This window comes from Geotrypetes seraphini, chromosome 4 (genome assembly GCF_902459505.1).
Source record: "Geotrypetes seraphini chromosome 4, aGeoSer1.1, whole genome shotgun sequence".
NCBI classification, from domain to species: domain Eukaryota; kingdom Metazoa; phylum Chordata; class Amphibia; order Gymnophiona; family Dermophiidae; genus Geotrypetes; species Geotrypetes seraphini.
In genome coordinates, this window is record NC_047087.1 from 142,538,321 (window position 1) to 142,559,376 (window position 21,056).

Consider the following 21,056-nt stretch of genomic DNA (forward strand, 5'->3'; position numbering starts at 1 on the left):
TATTTGCCAATGTGAATAACGCTGTTTCTTGCTCTCCATCCTTTCCCCCTGCTGGTGAGTGAGCTTGCTCCATTTTGTCGATCCCTTTTAGCAATTTAAAAGTCTCTATCAGATCCCCTCTCAGTCTTCTCTTCTCAAGGGTGAATAATCCCAGTTTTCTGAGACGATCTTTGTAGCTCAGGTTCTCCATACCTTTTACTAGCTTTGTTGCTCGTCTCTGCACCCTCTCCAGCAGTGTTATATTCTTCTTCAGGTATGGAGACCAGTGTTGGACACAGTATTCCAAGTGTGGTCTGACCATCGCTCTATAAAGCGGCATTATGACCTCCCTTGATCTACTCGTGATTCCCTTCTTTATCATGCCTAACATCCTGTTAGCTTTCTTTGCCGCTGCTGCGCATTGAGCTGATGGCTTCAGGGTCCTGTCTATCAGTACTCCCAGGTCTTTTTCTTGTTCGCTCTTCCCCAATGTTATACCTAACAGTTTGTACCCATGCTTCTTGTTTTTGCTGCCCAGGTGCATCATTTTACATTTTTCTACATTAAAACTCATCTGCCAATTTTCTGCCCATCTCTCAAGTTGCTTCAAATCTCTCTGGAGTTCTTCGCTGTCTTTTTGTGGCCTGATTGCCCGGCATAGTTTTGTGTCATCTGCAAACTTGATGATATCACTGGTCGTTTCTTCTTCCAGGTCATTTACGAAGATATTGAATAAGATAGGCCCAAGAACCGAGCCCTGAGGCACACCGCTAGTTACTTCCTTCCAGTCTGAGTACTTCCCATTTATGCCCACTCTCTGTCTTCTGTTTTCTAGCCATTTTCCTATCCATCTTAGTATATCCCCTTCTATTCCATGACTTTGTAGTTTTTTGAGAAGTCACGCATGAAGTACTTTGTCGAACGCTTTCTGGAAGTCCAAGTATATTATGTCAACTGGTTCTCCGCTATCGACTTGTTTGTTCACTCCCTCGAAAAACTGAAGTAAGTTTGTCAAGCACGACTTCCCTTTCCTGAAGCCATGCTGACTACCTCTCAGCAGGTCATGGTTATCCAGATGCTGTACTATGCTGTCTTTAATCAAAGCCTCAACCATTTTCCCAGGGACCGATGTGAGACTCACAGGTCTATAGTTTCCCGGTTCTCCCCTTGATCCTTTTTTGAAGATTGGTACGACGTTCGCTATCTTCCAGTCTTCTGGTATCCATCCGGTTCTAATTGACATGTTAGCGAGGGATTGCAGTAGTTCTCCGATTTCCACCTTTAGTTCCTTTAATACTCTCGGGTGAATTCCATCTGGGCCAGGGGATTTGTCACTTTTTAGTTTGTCAATCTGATAGTATATCTGGTCCAGATCCATCTTCATTGTGGTGAGGCTCTCGTCTATTTCCCCCTTGAAAACTTTCACTGTTTCGGGTATTGATGTGGTGTCTTCCTTGGTAAAGACAGAAGCAAAGAAGGAATTTAATCTGTCTGCAATCTGTTTGATGTATCCTTTTCTTCCTTGGTCGTCGAGAGGACCCACTGTCTTCTTTGCAGGTTTCTTCCCTTTAACATATCTAAAAAAGGGTTTGAAGTTTTTGGCCTCTTGGGCTATCTTTTCCTCATAGGCCCTTTTGGCTTCTCTCACAGCCTTGTGGCACTTCTTCTGGTCATCTTTATGACTGTTCCAAGCCTCAGTTGTTTTCTCGCGTTTCCATTTTTTAAATGAGTCTTTCTTTTCCCTAACTGCATCCTTCACCTCTTTGGTTAGCCAAGCTGGTTCTCTTTTGGCTTTAGTTTTCCTTCCTTTGGCTATCTGCGGGATGTAGATTCTGTGCTTCGGTGATAGTATTTTTTAGTAGGGACCATGCTTGCTCTACCGTTTCGATTTCGGCTATCCTTTTCTTGATCCTTTTTCTTACCATGGCTCTCATGTTATCGTATCTTCCTTTTTTAAAGTTAAAGGTCATGGTTAAGGTCTTTGTTTGCTTCCCCTTCCCGATGTTGAGTTTAAAGTAGATCTTACTGTGATCGCTCGTCCCTAGCGGGACCGTGACTTCTACTTCTTTTGTTTGCCCAGTTATGCCATTTAGGGTCAAGTCCAAGGTGGCGTTTCCTCTTGTCGGTTCTCCTACCATTTGTTCTAGGAAGCAGTCACCCATCATTTCCAGGAACTTTATTTCTTTGCTGCAGCTTGAGGTTACTAGGTTCCAGTCTATTCCTGGGAAATTGAAGTCTCCCATGATTGTTACATTGCCCATCCTACATTCATGTCTTATTTCTTCTATCATCTCAGAGTCTGTTTCCTCCGTCTGACCTGGGGGTCGATAGTAGAGACCTATTTTTGTGTCTGCTCTGTTCTGTCTGGGGATCTTTACCCAGAGGGACTCCAGTTTCTTTTTCTCCTCCGCCTTTCCTTCTCCAGTAGATTCCAGTAGATTCCTTCTCCAGTAGAATCCAGTAGATTCTACTCCTTCCTGGACATATAGGGCAATGCCTCCCCCTTTCTGCCCTGTTCTGTCTCTTTTGTAAAGCTTGTATCCCTGCAATACTGTATCCCATTCATTTTCCTCGTTCCACCATGTTTCTGTTATGCCAATGATATCTATTCCTTCGCGTCTTGCTAGTGTTTCCAACTCCCCCATTTTATTTCTCAGGCTTCTGGCATTCGTGTACATACATTTAAGCTCCCTTTGTGCTGCCTTCTTGGATTTTCTGGGCTTCACAGTCCTTATTGTATCTTTCATGGCATCTATTTGCGCTCCATTGTTGTCTCCCTCATTTGCTTCAAGTTCTTCCCCTTCATCTGAGCGGACATCCTTATTTCCTGCTGTCCGGGCCATCGACTGTTTGTCGACTGTCCGCTCTCCCCTGATCTTCAGTTTAAAGTCTTCTCAATGATCCTCTTCATGTTTCCAGCCAATATTCTCGCCCCTTCTTTGGTGAGGTGTAGTCCGTCCTTCCTATAGTACCTGCTCCTTCCCCAGAACGTCGTCCAGTTGCGCTCGAAGTCAAAGCCTTCTTCCTCGCACCATTGTCTCATCCAGGCGTTGATTTCTCGCCTCTTCGCATCTGCTCTCGGTACCGGGAGGATCTCAGAAAATGCCAGTCACCTCCCTGACCTTCAGTTTTCTTCCAAGTGAGCGGAGCTAGTTCTTCATTTCCTCCCTATCATACTTCCTCCCTATCATATTGTATGTTATTTTATTAAGTATGTGATTCTGTAAGATGCCTAGATCAGTAGATAGGCAGGATATACAATTTTTTAAAATAAAATAAAATAAATATGTTGATGCTTTACCAAAAAGTCTCCACTAGAGAGCATAAAGGAAAGTAAAGAGCTTTCATAGCACCAATTCCACTGGTCAGCTGCTGTCAAAGTTTGGCCCTGAATGTGCGACACACAATACCACAATCCAGTGTTCTCCCAAGCGTCTTTTAGCTAGGCGCTTTACCAGGCTAATTTAGGTGAGTGCCTGGCTGTCATCTCACATGAAAAATGCTGAATCCCAGAATGAGGCTTGAAATTCAGACAAACAGTCTGGAACAGCACTGTCAAATAGTGAAACCACAACTACCCTTCAAAATCTGGTTGACAGGACAATACTGGCTACAGTGGTTCTTATTACAGGAGAAACTCACAAATCTCTCCGGTTTGTTTGGTCCTTTGTATTTTTGTACTTTTCCGGTAACACCTCCTTTCCACTTCTCTCCATCAACAAAATTGGGAAACACTGTCAGGTTTGCGCGGTGGAAAGCCACTCAATTCAAAAAGAAGTTGGACACTTTGGCAGGAGTCTTATTTTTGTGCAGGAGTTAAGAGCTCAGAGGAGCATCTGTTGTTCAGTATAAAGTGATTTGGTGGTACGACTGGTATGTTTACACGCTCAGGGAGAGTTTCAAAAGAAGAATGAGAGTTTGGTGTTGAGGGAGAGGGGTAGACGACGTACACTAGCAGCTATGCTTGATATTACAGGGGAAAAGGCATATGAATTTGTCTTTTTTGTAACTTTTTAAAAAACATTTCTGCATTGGCACCTTCTCTGCCTGGCCAAGGGTGCTTGGGGGTTGGCCCCCTTTTATTTTCCCATCTTGGTTGCAGCAGAGTGGTGCTGATGATGCTGCTGAAGATTGGGAAGGTGAGTCTTTAGCAGGGTGTTTGGAGGTGCACTTTGGTGGGCGGGCGCTAGTGGGGGGGGGGGTTCTGTTTACTTCCCCTTTCTCCATCATCATCTTCCATAGGCATTTGCTTGGCACTGATGCACCTTCTTGTTTTGGTTGTCTCTTGACTAGAGAGTAAACTCTTTTGAGCAAGGACTATCTCTTCTATTGTGTGAAAATCGTATGAGGTTTAAGAAACAGCTAAAGCCACATTTATTTGTAGATGCCTTTATATGATGTTTATAGTGTGGCCATTGCTTTCTCATGATGTTCTGTTATGCCCTCTAGGGTTGTGAGATGCTGAAGATGTCTAACCGAGTATATCATTGTAACATTCTTAGATTTAGTTGATGTTTGCTTTGTGTACTGCTGTTTGTTTTTAATATTATATGTTTTGTTCACTGCCTAGATTTCAAGTGGTTTATGAATTTTTTTCAATAAATAAAATTAATATGTTTTGATGTACAGCAGTGTATATGTCTATTAGCACTATAGAAATGAGAAGTAGTAGTCATCTTGCTTGGCGGGTGGGGTGGTATAGCGATGCAGAAAAGCACAGTTACTTACCGTAACAGGTATTATCCAGGGACAGCAGGCATATATCCTCACATGTGGGTGACATCATCCACGGAGCCCTGATGCGGACAGCTTTTTCAAGCAAACTTGATTGAAGATTTTTAAGTTTGCTCTGCTGCTCCACGCATGCGTGCCTTCCTGCTCCACTAGAGGGCGCGTCTCCTCCTCGTGGTCTCCAGTTCACTTAACCAGCAAAGAAGCCAACTTCGGGGAGGCGGGTGGGTTGTGAGAATATATGCCTGCTGTCCCTGGATAACACCTGTTACGGTAAGTAACTGTGCTTTATCCCAGAACAAGCAGGCATGATATTCTCACATGTGGGTGACCTCCAAGCTAACTGAAAAGGGATGGAGGGAAGTTGGCAATTTAAGAAAATAGATTACGCAAAACCGATTGACCAAACCGGCCATCGCTCCTGGATAATTTATCCTGACAGTAGTGGGAGGTGAAAGTATGAACCGAAGACCATGTGGCAGCCTTGCAGATTTCCTCAATAGGCGTGGACTGGAGGAAGGCTACGGAGGCTGCCATCGCTCGGACCTTATGTCCCGTTACTCGACCGTGCAGCGCGAGACCAGCCTGAGCGTAGCAAAAGGAAATACAAGCAGCCAACCAGTTGGACAAGGTGCGCTTGGAAACTGGGTGACCCAACCGATTAGGGTCGAAGGACAAAAACAATTGTGGGACTGACCGATGAGACTGAGTGCGTTGAAGGTAAAAGGCCAATGCTCTCTTACAGTCAAGGGTGTGGAGCGCCACCTCTCCGGGGTGAGAGTGGGGCTTTGGAAAAAACACGGGCAAAACAATGGCCTAGTTGAGATGGAAATCAGACACCACTTTGGGCAAGAACTTAGGATGAGTGCGGAGAACCACCTTGTCGTGGTGGAATACAGTGAAAGGCGGGTCCGCCACCAGGGCCTGTAGCTCACTAACCCGCCAAGCGGAAGTGAGTGCAAGCAGGAATATCACCTTCCAAGTGAGAAATTTAAGATGGCATTTGTCAAGCGGCTCAAATGGAGGTTTCAGGAGTTGAGCCAGAACCACATTAAGGTCCCAAACCACCGGGGGAGGTTTGAGAGGAGGGTGGACATTCAAAAGACCTTTCATGAAACGAGAAACTAAGGGGTGGAGTGAAAGGGCTTTCCCCTCTAGGGGCTGATGAAAGGCAGCAATCGCACTAAGGTGTACTCGAATAGAGTTGGTCTTCAGGCCGGAGTGAGATAAGTGAAGTAAATACTCCAGGACCAAAGAGACCGGGACCGATACCGGGTTCTGGCTGTGAGAGGAGCACCAGGACGAGAATCTGGTCCACTTTTGGGAATAGCAGATTCTAGTCGAGGCCTTCCTCGAGGCCTCCAATATCTCCTTGACTGATTGAGACATCGGAAGAGAAGTCAGGGGGAAAGAAACCAAGCATTCATATGAAGAGACTGAAGATTGGGATGTAACAGTGAGCCCTGACTTTGCGATAACAGAGAGGGAAACAGAGGCAGAGGCAGCGGATCTCTGGCATTGAGTTGCAGTAGAAGGGAGAACCAAGGCTGGCGTGGCCACCGAGGAGCGATCAAGATCAGGGTGGCTCGCACCGATTTGAGGTGGACCAGCGTCCGCAGAATCAGAGGAAAAGGCGGAAACGCATACAGAAATCTTCCCTCCCAATCCAGGAGGAAGGCGTCGGCCTCGAGACGGTCCGGGGAGTATATCCGGGAGCAGAAGTGAGGCAGCTTGTGATTGAGGGGGGAGGCGAATAGATCTATCTGAGGCGTCCCCCACCTTTCGAACACCTGTCGCAAGGTCTGAGAGTGCAGTGACCACTCGTGCGGTTGGAGGAGGCGGCTGAGTCTATCTGCCAGACAATTCTGCTCTCCTTGTATGTACACCGCTCGAAGGAAGATGTTGTTTGCGACCGCTACTTCCAAAGGCGCAGAGCTTCCTGACAGAGGGGCCAAGACCCTGTCCCCCCTTGCTTGTTTACGTAGTATATTGCCACCTGGTTGTCGGTCCGGACGAGAACCACCCGGTCGTGTAGCAGATGTTGGAAGGCCACGGCAGCGAGGTAGATGGCCCGAAGTTCCAGCACGTTGATGTGACAGCGACAATCCTCTGCTGACCACATTCCCTGAGTGCGTAGGCCGTCCAGATGAGCCCCCCCAAGCGTACTCCGACGAGTCCGTGGTGAGTACCTTGCTGTGTGGAGGGGCAAACCTTTGGAAAGATTTGAAGAGTTGGCCCACCAGCGGAGCGATCGTTGCAAGGAAGGAGTCACTTGCACGGGGCGGTTGATCGGGTCCCGGTCCTGACGCCATTGAGAGGCCAGAGTCCACTGAGGGATACGCAGGTGGAGACGGGCGAAGGGTATGATTTGGATGGTAGAGGCCATGTGGCCCAGGAGTGTCATCATCTGCTGCGCTGAGACCGAGGTCAGCAGCGAAATCCGTCGACTCAGACTTACTAACGCCTCCAGACGCGGAGGGGGAAGGAAGGAACGGAGGCGGGTCGTGTCCAGCACAGCTCTGATGAACTGTAAGGATTGAGAGGGGTGTAGCTGGGATTTTGGGAAGTTTACCTCGAACCCCAGACCCTGAAGGTAGATAATAGTCTGTCGGGTCGCTGAGATAACCCCCTCCCTGGACGGGGCTTTGATCAGCCAGTCGTCCAGGTAGGGGAATACCTGAAGACCCTGAGAGCACAAGGCAGCTGCGACCACCACGAGGCACTTCGTGAAAACCCGAGGTGACGATGCTAGGCCAAAGGGAAGGACTCAGTATTGTAGATGAAGGTCTCCCACCTGAAAACGCAGAAACCTGCGGTGAGCGGGATGCACTGGAACATGTGTGTAGGCCTCATTCAGATCGAGGGAGCAGAGCCAATCACCCTCGTCGATCAGAGGATAGAGAATCGGTAGGGAAAGCATTCAAAACTTTTCCCGTACCAGGAATTAGTTGACTCGTCTCAAGTCCAGAATTGGGCGCAGGTCTCCCGTCTTCTTCGGCACCAGGAAGTAGCGGGAGTAGAACCCTTTTCCCCGTTGGTCGGGGGGAACCTCTTCCACTGCCCGCAAGCGAAGCAGGTCTTGAGCTTCTGAGAGAAGGAAGGGTAACTGAGACCGATTGGGAGGGCACACTCTTGGAGGGCTGTCTGGAGGAATGTCCCGAAAGTTGAGAGAGTATCCTGATGAGATCACGCCAAGGACCCATGCGTCCGATGTGACTTGTTCCCAGCGAGGGTAGAAGGCTCTGAGGCGACCCCCGATGGGAAGGAGGCCTGGGACTGTGGCGGAGGGGGCCAGCCCCCATCCGCGTATCCCGTCAAAAGGACGGGGATGGTTTGGCAGTTGCAGGCGGTTGGGACTTGGGCGGAGCCCGATGGTGAGCTTGCGGACGTCGAGGTGGAGGCCGCGAGAAGGCAGGAGCAGATTTTTGTGGATAGCGGCGCGGGGAGACCCTGAACGGCCTGGACGCGAGAGGTTTAGGCTTAGGCCTGACGAGGGAGGCAAACGAGCGTTCTTGTTCCGAAAGGCGTTTCGTAGCTGCCTCGATGGTATCGTCAAAAAGTTCTTTGCCCACACAGGGGAGGTTAGCCAACCGGTCCTGTAACTTGGGGTCCATGTCTACCAGGCGCAACCAGGCTAGATGGCGCATGGCGATAGCGAAGGCTGCCACCCTGGAGGAGAGTTCAAAGCCATCATAGGCCACATGGAATAAATGGAGGCGTAGGTTGGAGAAAACCTCCAAAAGCAGGCCAAAGGCTCCTTGGCAGGAGGCCGGCAAATCAGTCGCAAAGGCTCCCAGTAGTCCAATGAGGTGTTTCAGGTAGGACGTGAAGGTGAAGGTATAATTTTGCACCCTGGAGGCCATCATGGAGTTCTGGTACAGTCTCCTGCCGAACTTGTCAAGGGTCCGACCCTCTCGACCTGGGGGGACCGCCGCTGAGACCCGGGAGGAGTGAGCCTTTTTTAAGGAAGATTCTACCAACAGCGATTGGTGGGAGAGCTGTGGGTGCTCGAACCCCGGACAGGGTATTGTCCGGTATTTGGACTCCATTTTGGAGGGGACGGCTGTTACCATATAGGGGGTCTCCAGATTCCTGATGAAAGCCTGTTGGAGTACCTGGTTGAGCGGTAGGCGAAGGGATTCTCTGGGCGGTGACGGCATATCCTGCTCCGCAAGGTACTCCTTAGAGTATCTTGAGTCGGACTGGAGGTCTAAGTCCAGAGCGTGGCCCATGTCCTGGACAAAGCGAGTGAAGGAGGGATGGGACATTCCCGAAGCCCCGTGTGGGGACGGTGAACGAGACCTCCGTCGGGCGGAGAAGGACGTGGAGGCTTCCCTCGAATATCGAGGTTCAAGCTCCGACCCCCGCTCTGAGACCGGGGAGACACTGCGAAAGTGTTCCGGGGTCGTGGATCTGCGTCGTCTCGAGGAGCCCCTCGGAGACGATGCCAGGGTACGAGGTACCGATCGATGTCGAATCAGCGACCTGGACCCGGACTCCCTCGGCAAAAGCCTGGGACCTCGGTTCGGAGCCCCGGACCGAGGGGGAGATAAGATAATCTGAGGGTTGGAGAGTGATAACTCCGTCACCTTCAGCGGTTCCGCACGAGTCGTCGGGGAACGGCCCCGTAGAGTGGGAGAACTCCAGGCCTTCTTCGAGGTATGGCGGTTCGAGGTATCGATCATTTTGGAGCGACGCTTCGCCCCACGGCGGTCCGTGGAGGGAGAGCGTCTCGAGCGCCTCGGCGAGGAATCCGAGGAGGATGGGATGCGGCGAGGCTGGCGCACCTTGCCCCGAGGGGGCTCGACGCGAGGCTCAGGCTGGTCCGGCGCACGCGAGATCGAGGTTGGTTGTAGCTGGGCCAGCGCAGCGGACAGCTCCGACGAGATCATCGCCCTGAAGTGGAAAACAGGTACGGACAGCATCGAGGGCATGTCCGATGCCGCAGTGCACTCCACCGAGGGCGTCCTCGATTTTGAGTATTCCCGGGTGGTGGAGGCACGTCCCGAGGGCTTGGAGGACTTCGCCGGGGCCGAAGGTATGGAACTTCCACCATGTGCCACCGGTGTCCCCGAGGCTGGCTTCTTTGTCGGCGTGGATCCTGAAGAAGGAAGAGGAGACTTACCCGGAGCCGAGGCTTTCTGCGTACCCGAGGACTTCGGGGTCGAGTCTCGAGGCGGTGCCGAGGTCAAGGCCGGGGCCGAGGCCGACCTCGAGGCCGAGGTGGTCTGGTCGGCGGTAAAAAGATCCGCCATGCGGGCTTTCCTTCGATGGAGGGCCCGGTTCTGAAAAGTAGCGCACTGGGGGCAAGAATCGGTTGGATGGGCGGCCCCCAGGCAGAGGATGCACCGGCAATGCGGGTCTGTGATGGAAAGAAGCCGCTTGCACCGGGTGCACTTTTTAAAACCGGTCAGAGGCCGGGACATAGAAAACGAAACTGGCCGCGGCCGGAGTAGCCACGCGGCCACGGCGACCCGGAAGCCTCTGGGTCGGTCCAACGAAGCAGGAACAAATAATAAAACAAGAGAAAAAACGCGCACAGCGACTTAATCGATAAAAAGAAAAAACAAATCGCGGTGCTAGAAGGCAGTTGGGGCAGAGCCTAAAAATACACGACTTCTAGGCTCAGCGGAAAAATTTAAACTGGAGACCACGAGGAGGAGACGCGCCCTCTAGTGGAGCAGGAAGGCACGCATGCGTGGAGCAGCAGAGCAAACTTAAAAATCTTCAATCAAGTTTGCTTGAAAAAGCTGTCCGCATCAGGGCTCCGTGGATGACGTCACCCACATGTGAGAATATCATGCCTGCTTGTGCTGGGATAAGAGCTGTTTCCCAAATAATGACCCCTATACTCAAAAGCTTTACGTGCTGGTAAGCCTCATTAAAGCAGGCCGTCACGGAAGCTCTCCTCCTGATGTTCATTAGAGTTCTCTGGGACTGTTACTGATCCCTGTAGTAGCCATCAAAAACCATTTGCAAATGCATTGCAAGGAGCTTATTAGTATTTTAGTGCACTCTTGTAATGTATGAAGCTGCTGGTAGCTATTGTGCCTGTGCGCTGCACAACAGCTGCATATGCCCCCCCCCCCAACAAGACAAAAAGAAAAAAAAAATGTAAAGCCTGCAGTGCTGTTCTTCCCTTTTGCCCAGCTAATGGTGGCTCTGGAATCCCAATCAGCTGATAGCTGGCAGAGGGGAGAGCCAGTTCTGCTGATTTGTAGCTTCCTCTGTTTTTTCATTGTTTTCACTTTTCTTCCTGACAGCGACAATACTTGTGCATCTTGATTTATGTCATAACAACTATTTAAAATTTTTGTTAGGATTGCAGGATCCTGAATTGGATACTTCTTAAATTTAATAAAAATATTCTGGAGTAAGTCTGAAGTTCTCCCGCTTAATGTTCACTGTACCAAAGGTTTACTTGACTCATACTCATTTATATGGAAAGAAGATGGATTGAAATACTTAGGTATTATCATTAAAAACACAATAGAAGACACAGTGAAGGAGAATGAAAAACTTTTATTAAAGAAAATAACAGAGATGTGTGAGCAATGGAATCCTTTACATCTTTCTTGGTGGGGAAGAGTTCAAACGATCAAAATGATGATATTGCCTGTGGTTTGTTATCAAATGAGTATGATACCAATTTTTTTCCAGGGGTCATTCTACAAAAGGTTAAATGGTATCCTTACTAAATTTGTTTGGTTGGGTAAAAGACCTAGAATTGCTTTAGTATCTACAAAAGATGATTATGGAGGGAGGGGTAAATTTTCCAAATTTTTATAGGTATCATCAAGCCTATATTTTAAGACAGGGTATGTATTGGATCCTCCCAGATCTTATGGAAAATGTTCCAGATTGGTTATATTTGGAACGGCGGCTCCTGTTTCCTTTACATTTGTCTCATCTTATTAGTATAAATTTGCCCAGGAAATATAAAGATAATAGAATTTTGCTTGACACATGGAAGACCTTACGTTATGTTAGTAATTTATCACCAGATCCAATTTCTAAATCATTAAATCAATCCATTTGGGTAGACTAAAAATTGGCGGGTTTAAAATCATCTGGAAGCATTGGATTATTGCAGGTATACGGACTTTAAATGATGTTATTATAAATGGATCAATGCTTAGTTTTTCACAATTGCAACATAAATATGGTTTAAATAAGTCACAAAGTTTTAAGTGGTTGCAATTGAAGCAGGCTATTCAGGAGGGGTTCCCTGAATGGAAAGTTCTTAATTCTCAGTATAGTTTGGAATTCCTATGCTTTCAGGTGGATTTCTTGGGTCACCAAGCCGCACAGTGGTATAAATTGTTGTATGGGTATTTGAATAAAAAACTGTCCTTAGAGATATTTGGAGCATTGAGCTTGGGCATCAAATTTCTGTCTCTCAATGGCCACGTTTTTGGTCTTGGGAGAATAAAAACCACAAGGGCAGCATCTATGAGACAGACTTGTTTTATTTTGTTGCATACAGCTTTTTGGACCCCAGTTCGTTTACAGAAGTTGGATAGCTCTAGATCCAATAGATGCTGGCATTGTGGTTTAGAAGCAGGGACATTAGATCATTTAATATTTTTCTGTCCCTATATAAATGCCTTTTGGAAGTTAATTTGGTCCCAAATTAATTCATTGTTAGAAAATCATGTTGCCCTTTCATACAATACTATATTATTTGGTACATATATGAGATTTAAAAGCCCAATTTCTGCAAATAATAATAAACTTCTATTAATATTGACAGGGGTTGCCATTCAGCAGATTACTGGAAACTGGAAAGATTACACTTTTTGGTGGAATTCAGTATGTGATATTTATAAAATGGAGAGGGTGATTGCCATGCAACAAGGAAATTATCATAAGTTCAAAAAGATTTGGGGGCCATTGATTAATTATTCTAATGATCAGACATCTTAAACACTTTAGTATTAGATAAAATATAGGGGGGTGGGAATGTGAAAGATAATTATTGATAATTGGTTACTATTAATATGGGTGGGTGGGTAGGGATTCTTTTATATTTATATATTTGAAGGAATTTAAGTAAGATTGTCAAGTGATTAGTTAAAGTTTTTTCTGTTTGAACATTATACACTTGCTGTAATATTTGAAAATGAATAAAGATTTAAAAAAAATAAATAAATATTCTGGCACAAGTGTCAAACCTTAAAAAAAAGTCATATTGAGCATCGGAAAATAATTAATAATAATTAACTAGTGCACATTTAATTTTCTCCACTATCAAATTTCCCCATCCCGCCCCACCTGGCTACTTTTTCATGCCACCCAGCTGGAAAACATTTCTGGGGAGAACACTACAATCTATTTCACTACTTTGGAAATCTGGTACCAAATCACTGAACTAAAGAAGCAGAAGTTATAGGAGATTGCTCAAAAGAATTAGTCTTTGCCATACCCTGTTCTAAAACCAGCTTTAAACTACATGGGAATAAAGAAGGGAGATTTGCATGAAAAGAGCAGGAGAGGGAAAAAAATCAAAAGATTAATAGAGTAAGACAGGGTTTGAGAAAAGAGAAAGAAATGACATACCTTTAGTGGGGTCAAACATTTCTGATAGGTCTTTGGGAAATTCCAGTACTGGAATGAAAGAAAGATATTAGGTTCCATCATTTGTCACATGCCTACACAGTGGAAATATATTACATTACATTACTGATTTCTATTCCGCCTCAATTTATTCATAGGAGATTTGACCCAAGGACTTAGAGGAAAAGTATCACTGTTTGCCGACGACGCCAAACTATGCAACATAGTAGGCAAAAGCAGTGTACCTGACTTTATGACGCAGGACCTACGACAGTTGGAACAGTGGTCATCAACTTGGCAACTAAGCTTCAATGCCAAAAAATGTAAAGTAATGCACCTAGGCAAAAAAAACCCACACAGAACTTACACACTAAATGGTGAAACCTTGTCCAGTACCACGATAGAACGTGATTTAGGAGTGATCATTAGCAATGATATGAAGGCTGCAAATCAGGTGGAGAAGGCTTCGTCCAAAGCAAGACAAATGATGGGCTGCATCCGTAGGGGTTTTGTCAGCAGAAAACCTGAAGTCATAATGCCACTGTACAGATCCATGGTGAGACCTCATCTCGAGTATTGTGTTCAATTCTGGAGACCACACTACCGGAAAGATGTGTTGAGAATTGAATCGGTTCAGCGAATGGCTACCAGGATGGTCTTGGGGCTCAGGGATCTCACATATGAAGAAAGACTAAAAAAACTGCGGATGTACTCGCTGGAGGAGCGAAGAGAGAGGGGGGACATGATTGAGACCTTTAAGTATATCACGGGGCGTATAGAGATGAAAGATGATATCTTCAGTCTTACAGGGCCCTCGATAACCAGAGGACACTCGCTGAAAATCAGGGGAGGGAAATTTCAGGGTGATGCTAGAAAGTACTTCTTCACCGAAAGGGTGGTCGATCATTGGAACGAGCTGCCTCAGCAGGTGATTGAGGCCAACAGCGTGTCAGATTTTAAGAGAAAATGGGATATTCACATGGGATCAATAGGGAAGTAAAAGTCAGGGAGTAGGTCATTGGTATGGGCAGACTCGATGGGCTATAGCCCTTTTCTGCCGTCAATTTCTATGTTTCTATGTAACCTTGGAGTTCTGGGCGGATTACAAAAGAGACAACTGGACATTTCCAGGATAATTACAGAGAGAATTCTGGTCATTTTCAGGAGAAGTTGCAAAAATAATGGAGCTATATATTTCAAGAGCGACAAGATGCTGTACAAATAGGAAATAGTGCAGATCCAGTATATATACCGTTAGGGAAGCAGTTGACATGCTTGAGGCTAAAGAGAAGGGAACTGGTGAAGGGGGGAGTTGCGTTGAGAGGGGTCCGGTTGGGGTTAAGCCATCTGTATAAATTTTTTGAAAAGGTGGGTTTTGATTTCTTTGCGAAAATATTTGTAGTCGTTTGTTGTTATCAGCAGGTTGGAGATAGTGTGGTCCAGTTTCGCTGCATGCGTCGCCAGCAGACTGTCAAATATCTTCTTGCACTGGGTGCCTTTGAGTGGGGGGTAGGTAAAAGGGGTCTTAGTTCTTCTTTGCCTAGTGGTGGCATTTTGGTACAGGCGGTTGTTTAGGTAATTGGGGGCTGTGCCATTTATTGTTTTGAATAATAGACAGTATAGTTTGAATTGAATTCGTGCTTGCATTGGCAACCAGTGTGAGTCCAGGTAGGCCGCGGTGACGTGGTCAAATTTTCTCAGTGAGTAGATTAATCTGAGTGCAGTGTTTTGGATTGTCTGTAGTTGTTTTATCATTGTTGCAGGGCAAGGCAGATAGAGTATGTTGCAGTAGTCCAATAGACCTAGTACTAAGATTGGACTACTAGCCTATATTGCTCTTATTCTACCCCTCCCTAACTCTTAAGCACAGCCCTATCATTAGGATAGAAAGATGTGAAGGAAAATTATGTTCTTACCTGTTAATTTTCTTTCCTTTAGAAGCAGCAGATGAATCCAGAGATTAGTGGGATAGCTCACATCGACCAGCAGGTGGAGATAGAGAAACTGATTAATAGGTGGTCTTATAGACTGGCATTTCTCCTGTCCATCCAGTAACGCTCCTTGCCCAAGCATCCAGGAATAGGAAAAAATGAGCAGTCAACAAAAAAACTTCTTTCCAGCAATGAAGAACAAAGAGGAAAATACAGAATACAACTACCAACAATAACACAACTGAATCGCGCAACACAGAAAACCGACAGACCATCCGCAGAAATGGTGGGGCTCTGGATTCATCTGCTGCTTCTAAAGGAAAGAAAATTAACAGGTAAGAACATAATTTTTCCTTCCTTAGCGCAGCAGCAGATGAATCCAGAGACTAGTGGGATGTAGCAAAGCAAAACTCAAACAGGGTGGGAAGCCAACGCCGCCTCCGCAATAACCGAAGCGCCAAAACTAGCCTTTGCATGGGCTGCCACATCCAACCGGTAATGCTTCGAAAAGGTATTCCCAGAAGAACAAGTAGCTGCACGACAAATCTCCTCCAAGGCAAGACCCCCGGACTCCGCCCAAGACGCAGCCATCCCGCGAGTTGAATGAGCACGAAGCTGTTCTGGCAACCGCTTCTCTGTCATCAAGTACGCTGAAGCAATCGTCTCTTTGACCCAACGAGCAATGGAAGCCTTAGACGCAGCCATACCTTTGTTCCGGCCGGCGAACAACACAAAGAGGTGATCTGACCGACGAAAGTAACAACTCTTCGTACATCAAGGACACACAAGGAAGAGAAGCGCTCCCCCCAATCCTCCCGCTGAAAAGCCGGTAGGAACAAACACTGGTTCACATGAAAGGAAGAAACCACCTTCGGCAGAAAGGATGGCACCGTTCGAACAGACACACCAGCATCCGAAATGCGCAAAAAAGGATCCCGGCAAGACAGAGCCTGCAACTCCGACACTCTTCTGGCCGACGCCATGGCCACCAAAAATACCGTCTTCAACGTGACATCCTTCAGAGTAGCACTGGACAAAGGCTCGAAGGGAGCCACCTGCAACCCCCCAAAGACAAGCTTAAGACTCCACTCTGGACAGGTTTTCTTAAGAGGAGGCCGAATATGGTGAACCCCTTTCAGGAACCTCGCAACATCAGGTTGAGACGCAAGCGCTGAACTAGACACCCAGCCTCTGTAACAAGCAATGAACTTTCAGGGAATTATAGGCCAACCCTTTGGTGACGCCTTCCTGCAGAAAGGAAAGAATAGCTGACAGGGACGCCCGGAAGGGCGAAAGACCCTGAGCATGACACCAAGACTCGAACACCCTCCAGATTCTAGCATAGGAGGCAAAGGTAGAAATCTTTCTGGCCTGAAGAAGAGTGGAAATCACCTTTTCTGAATAGCCCCTACGCCTCAGCCGCGACCGCTCAAGAGCCAGGCCATAAGACCAAAGTGAGACGGATTTTCCACGGATATCGGACCCTGAGTCAGTAAGTCCGGAGTCACTGGAAATTGCAACTGATCGCCCGTCGACAGCCGTATCAGGTCGGCGTACCATGGACGAAGCGGCCAATTCGGAGCCACCAGGATTACTCTGTCTGGAAAGAGAGAAATGCGGTGCAACACCCGACCTGTCATCGGCCAAGGAGGGAACACATAAAGAAGACGACCTGGAGGCCACGGAAGAGCCAACGCGTCTACCCCCTCCGAGTCCCGTTCCTTCCATCTGCTGAAGAACCGAGGAAGCTTCGCATTGCGAGAAGAGGCCATGAGATCCATCTTCGGAAAACCCCACCGTTGGACCAGCAGGTCGAACGCCCAAGCGGACAACTCCCATTCGCATGGATCTAGAAGATTTCTGCTGAGAAAGTCTGCCTGAACATTTTCGTGACCCGCAATGTGCGCCGCTGAGAGAAGAGGAACATGAACTTCCGCCCAGCGAAATAGGACCATCGCCTCGCCGGCTAACTGAGGACTTCGGGTCCCCCCCTGCCGGTTGATATATGCCACCACCGTGACACTGTCCGAAAAGACCCGTGTCGGTCGGTTCTGAACTAGGGACTGAAACGTCTCAAGCGCAAGCCTGATGGCTCTCAACTCCATCATATTGATCGACCACTGCGCTTCCTCCTGAGACCAAACTCCCTGCGCCGAGGACTGAAGGCACTGTGCTCCCCAGCCCAGAAAACTGGCATCCGTCGTAACCACGACCCAACCCGGCGTCGCAAGCGGCATTCCCCTGAACAGATTGACCTCGCTGAGCCACCACTGCATGCTGAGGGCAGCTTGAGAACTCCACCGGAGACGCCGATCGTAGTCCTGAGACACCGGGGACCACCGGGAAAGAAGAGACTTCTGCAATGGCCTCATGTGGAACCGAGCCCAAGGGACCACCTCCAGAGCCGCCACCATCGAGCCCAGAACCTGCACATAATCCCAAACCCGTGGTCTGGGCGACTGGAGAAGAAGATGAACCTGAGACTGCAACTTCTCTCCCCGGTCCCGGGGCAGAAACACTTTCCCCCGACAAATGTCGAACCGGATGCCCAGATGTTCCAACGACTGGGACGGGGTCAGGGAGCTCTTGGGAAAGTTTATGACCCACCCCAAAGACTGAAGGAGAGATATCACTTTCTGGATAATCGACAAACTCTCCTGCCTGGAAGAGGCGCGGATCAACCAGTCGTCCAAGTAAGGGTGAACTCGAATCCCCTCTCGGCGCAGAAACGCGGCTACCACTACCATCACCTTCGAAAAGGTGCGTGGAGCCGTGGCTAGACCAAAGGGCATCGCCCGAAACTGATAATGTTGGTCTAGGATCGCAAACCGAAGAAATCTCTGATGCAGAGGCCATATGGGTATATGGAGGTAAGCCTCCTTGAGATCTAAGGACGTGAGGAACTCCCTTGGCTGAACCGCTGCAATTATTGAACGAACCGTCTCCATACGGAAATGCCGGACCCTGAGAAATTTGTTGACCCGCTTGACCCCCCCTTCTTGGGCACAATGAAGTAAATGGAATACCTGCCGAGATCCATCTCCTCCGGGGGAACCGGCACCACAGCCCCCAGATCCAGAAGCACTTGAAGAGTGAGACGCACTGAGTCCCGTTTGGCCGCCCCATTGCACGGGGACACCAAGAAAGAATCGGCGACGGGAGAGGAAAACTCTAACTTGTAACCGTTGCGAATAATGTCCAAAACCCACTGATCTGACGTTATCTTGGCCCACTCCGCGAGAAAGGCAGACAGCCGCCCCCCCCAAGAGAATGGCGGAGGGAGCCGAGACCCCGTCATTATGGATTGCGCATCCGCATCCGCCGCCCAATGACGGAGCCACAAAGATCTGCGAGAAACCACAGACAGAGACATCTGTTTTGCAGAAGCACGAATAATATCATACAAGGCATCCGCCAAATACGCCAGACCAGACTCCAGATCTGCCACTTCTGCGGGAACCGAACTCCCGGACTCCATCATGTTATCCGCCAACGCCTGAGACCACTGCAGACATGCCTGAGCAGCATAAGAACTGCAAACCGCAGCTTGCAAGGTGACCGCTGCCACCTCAAAGGACATTTTAAGCGAAGATTCAATCTTCCTATCCTAGACATCCTTCAGCGCAACGCCCCCTTCAACAGGCAAGGTAGTCTTTTTCGTGACAGCGGCCACCAATGCATCAACCCTAGGCAGCTTAAATTTCTCCAGTTCATTCGGAGCAATAGGGTACAACTGCTGCAAGGCTTTCGACACCCGCAGACTGGCCTCAGGCGTGTCCCATTGCGTCGCAATAAGCTCCTGCATGGCTTCATGAACCAGAAAGGACCCAGGCGGCTTTGTGTCCTCGCCATAAGGGGGTTCGCGGACCCAGAAACCTGCGGATCCTCTTGCGAGATGTGCAACCCCTGCAAAGCCTTAGAAATTAAAGAGGAAAGTTCTTCCCTGTGAAAAAGACGGAGCGCGGAAGGATCATCCACGTCCCTACCTATCGGCTTCTCCGCATCCCATTCCGCCACCTCACCTTCCTCCAACGACTCTGGAAGAGACAGAGACAAGGGGGAGACCGAGGCAGGGTCTCCCTCCTCCGCGGGCGCAAGTCTGCAACGCTTCGCTGCCTGAGACTGCACCGGAGGGGAAACATTGGCAGTAGGAACAGGAGCAGAAGTAGTAGAAATAGTAGCCGGAGTAGGCATCAAAGGAACATTTAAAAACGCAGCCTGAGAGCCCTGTAAGAGGAAGGCACGGTGCATCAACATTATAAATTCAGGCGAAAATGAGCCCTGCCCAAATCCTGCCGGCCCGGCCTGTACCGCGCAGGGGAGTGAAACCGCGCCTTCCCCCATCGCTCCCACTGCTCCAACAGCCGCCGAACTCCCTTCAGATGCAGACGTGCCCTGAAGCGTGGCCGACTCGACCACGAGAGAAGAGGAGCTTGAGCGTGCCTCCCCAGCGCGGGAAAATTCAAATTCACTGGCCGGGAGCAGTGCATCTTCGGCCGGCGCAGCAGCACAGCCCCGACGATGTTCTGCGCTTCCCACAGCGTGAACACCGTTTAACCGACTCAGCCGCCATATATATATATATTTTTTGCTTGGATTACAATGGAGAAAGCCCGCCAAACAAACGATGCTGCCCCAAAACAAACACCAGTAATCAGCCAACCGAACACATCAAACCAGTAATCTCTACTCATCCAAACCTTCCACCTAGCACAACATCACAAGTTAAGGCTGGCAGTTGCAAACTGTAAGCTGACCAAAGGCACAGCACAGCACAGTTGAGGCTCTGTTTTTTTTTGGGGGGGGCGTTTAACTGGAAAGAAGAAAAAAAGGCAGAGCCCAAAGGAAACCCCTCAAGCCACTGGAGGGGAGGGTGGAGATGGGACCTGGGAGGGCCCAGGTGTAGCTCCCAAAGCTGGCACCGCTCAGCCAGACACCCCTTTCTCTCTGAAGAGAAAAATTCTCAACAGAAGAAATGAAAATTTATAGAAATTCACCCGGCACAGCCAGAATCCAGAAGCTAGATGCAGAGTGACTACCCCTGCTGGGAGATAGAGCATACTGGATGGACAGGAGGAATGCCAGTCTATAAGACCACCTGTTAATCAGTTTCTCTATCTCCACCTGCTGGTCGATGTGAGCTATCCCACTAGTCTCTGGATTCATCTGCTGCTGCGCTAAGGAAAGATGCGTTGTCTGGTAAAATATTCAATACATTTATTTTAGACATAATTTTGTGATCATCCCTAGAAAATTGCTTTTAGTAACAAGCCTGTGAAGATAGAGATTCACATATCTAGGTCAGGAGACAAGGAACTCTCATACTATTTTACAAGATGCACCACAAAACATAGATTATAAAATAGAGTCAGGACTGAATGTAAAAGACCTTTCACTTACAGTCCCCATCTCTGTTCCCCATCAGTACATTTCTTTTTCCTAACATGTCAACTTTATCCTTCTCCTCTGCTGAAATCTTAAAATTGATTAGGTCTGAAAACACCCATGAGGAAAGCTGGTAGAAAGTAAAATGGTAACTAAATTCAAACACCCTCAGGACAGATACAGGAGGTGGTAACTAGATATCCAACAGAAACTGTACTGGTGCAGTCCACAAGAGCAAGTGAGCAGGCTGGGCAGGCCAAGAGCCCCTTATTCACCTAATGACCACAAATTCATATAATAATTATGTAAATATCTACGACATTTGAAATGTCTACTGCTTGAAAGCACAGGGTATTTCTAGCTAATTTTCATTTTTTAATACTGCTGCCTCTTGTAGATAAAGTATCATTATTGCAGTTGCATGAAGTATATGAATGGAGCACAGTTATATGCAAGACCTTTACTAGTTTTGTC

At 48.1% G+C, this 21,056-nt stretch overlaps 1 protein-coding gene across 5 annotated transcripts in view; it reads right to left on the minus strand.

The window, feature by feature from the left end:
* E2F4 (E2F transcription factor 4) overlaps nucleotides 1-21,056 on the minus strand; it is a 167,589-nt gene that overhangs the window by 9,555 nt on the left and 136,978 nt on the right. For 4 of the 5 annotated variants that reach the window (XM_033941019.1, XM_033941016.1, XM_033941015.1 and 1 more), the window contains one exon: nucleotides 13,270-13,317. The exons of the other annotated variant lie outside the window; for it this stretch is intronic. In XM_033941019.1, the coding sequence (XP_033796910.1) occupies nucleotides 13,270-13,317 (48 nt within the window). The remainder of the gene's footprint in view (nucleotides 1-13,269; nucleotides 13,318-21,056) is intronic. 5 annotated transcript variants of the gene reach the window in all.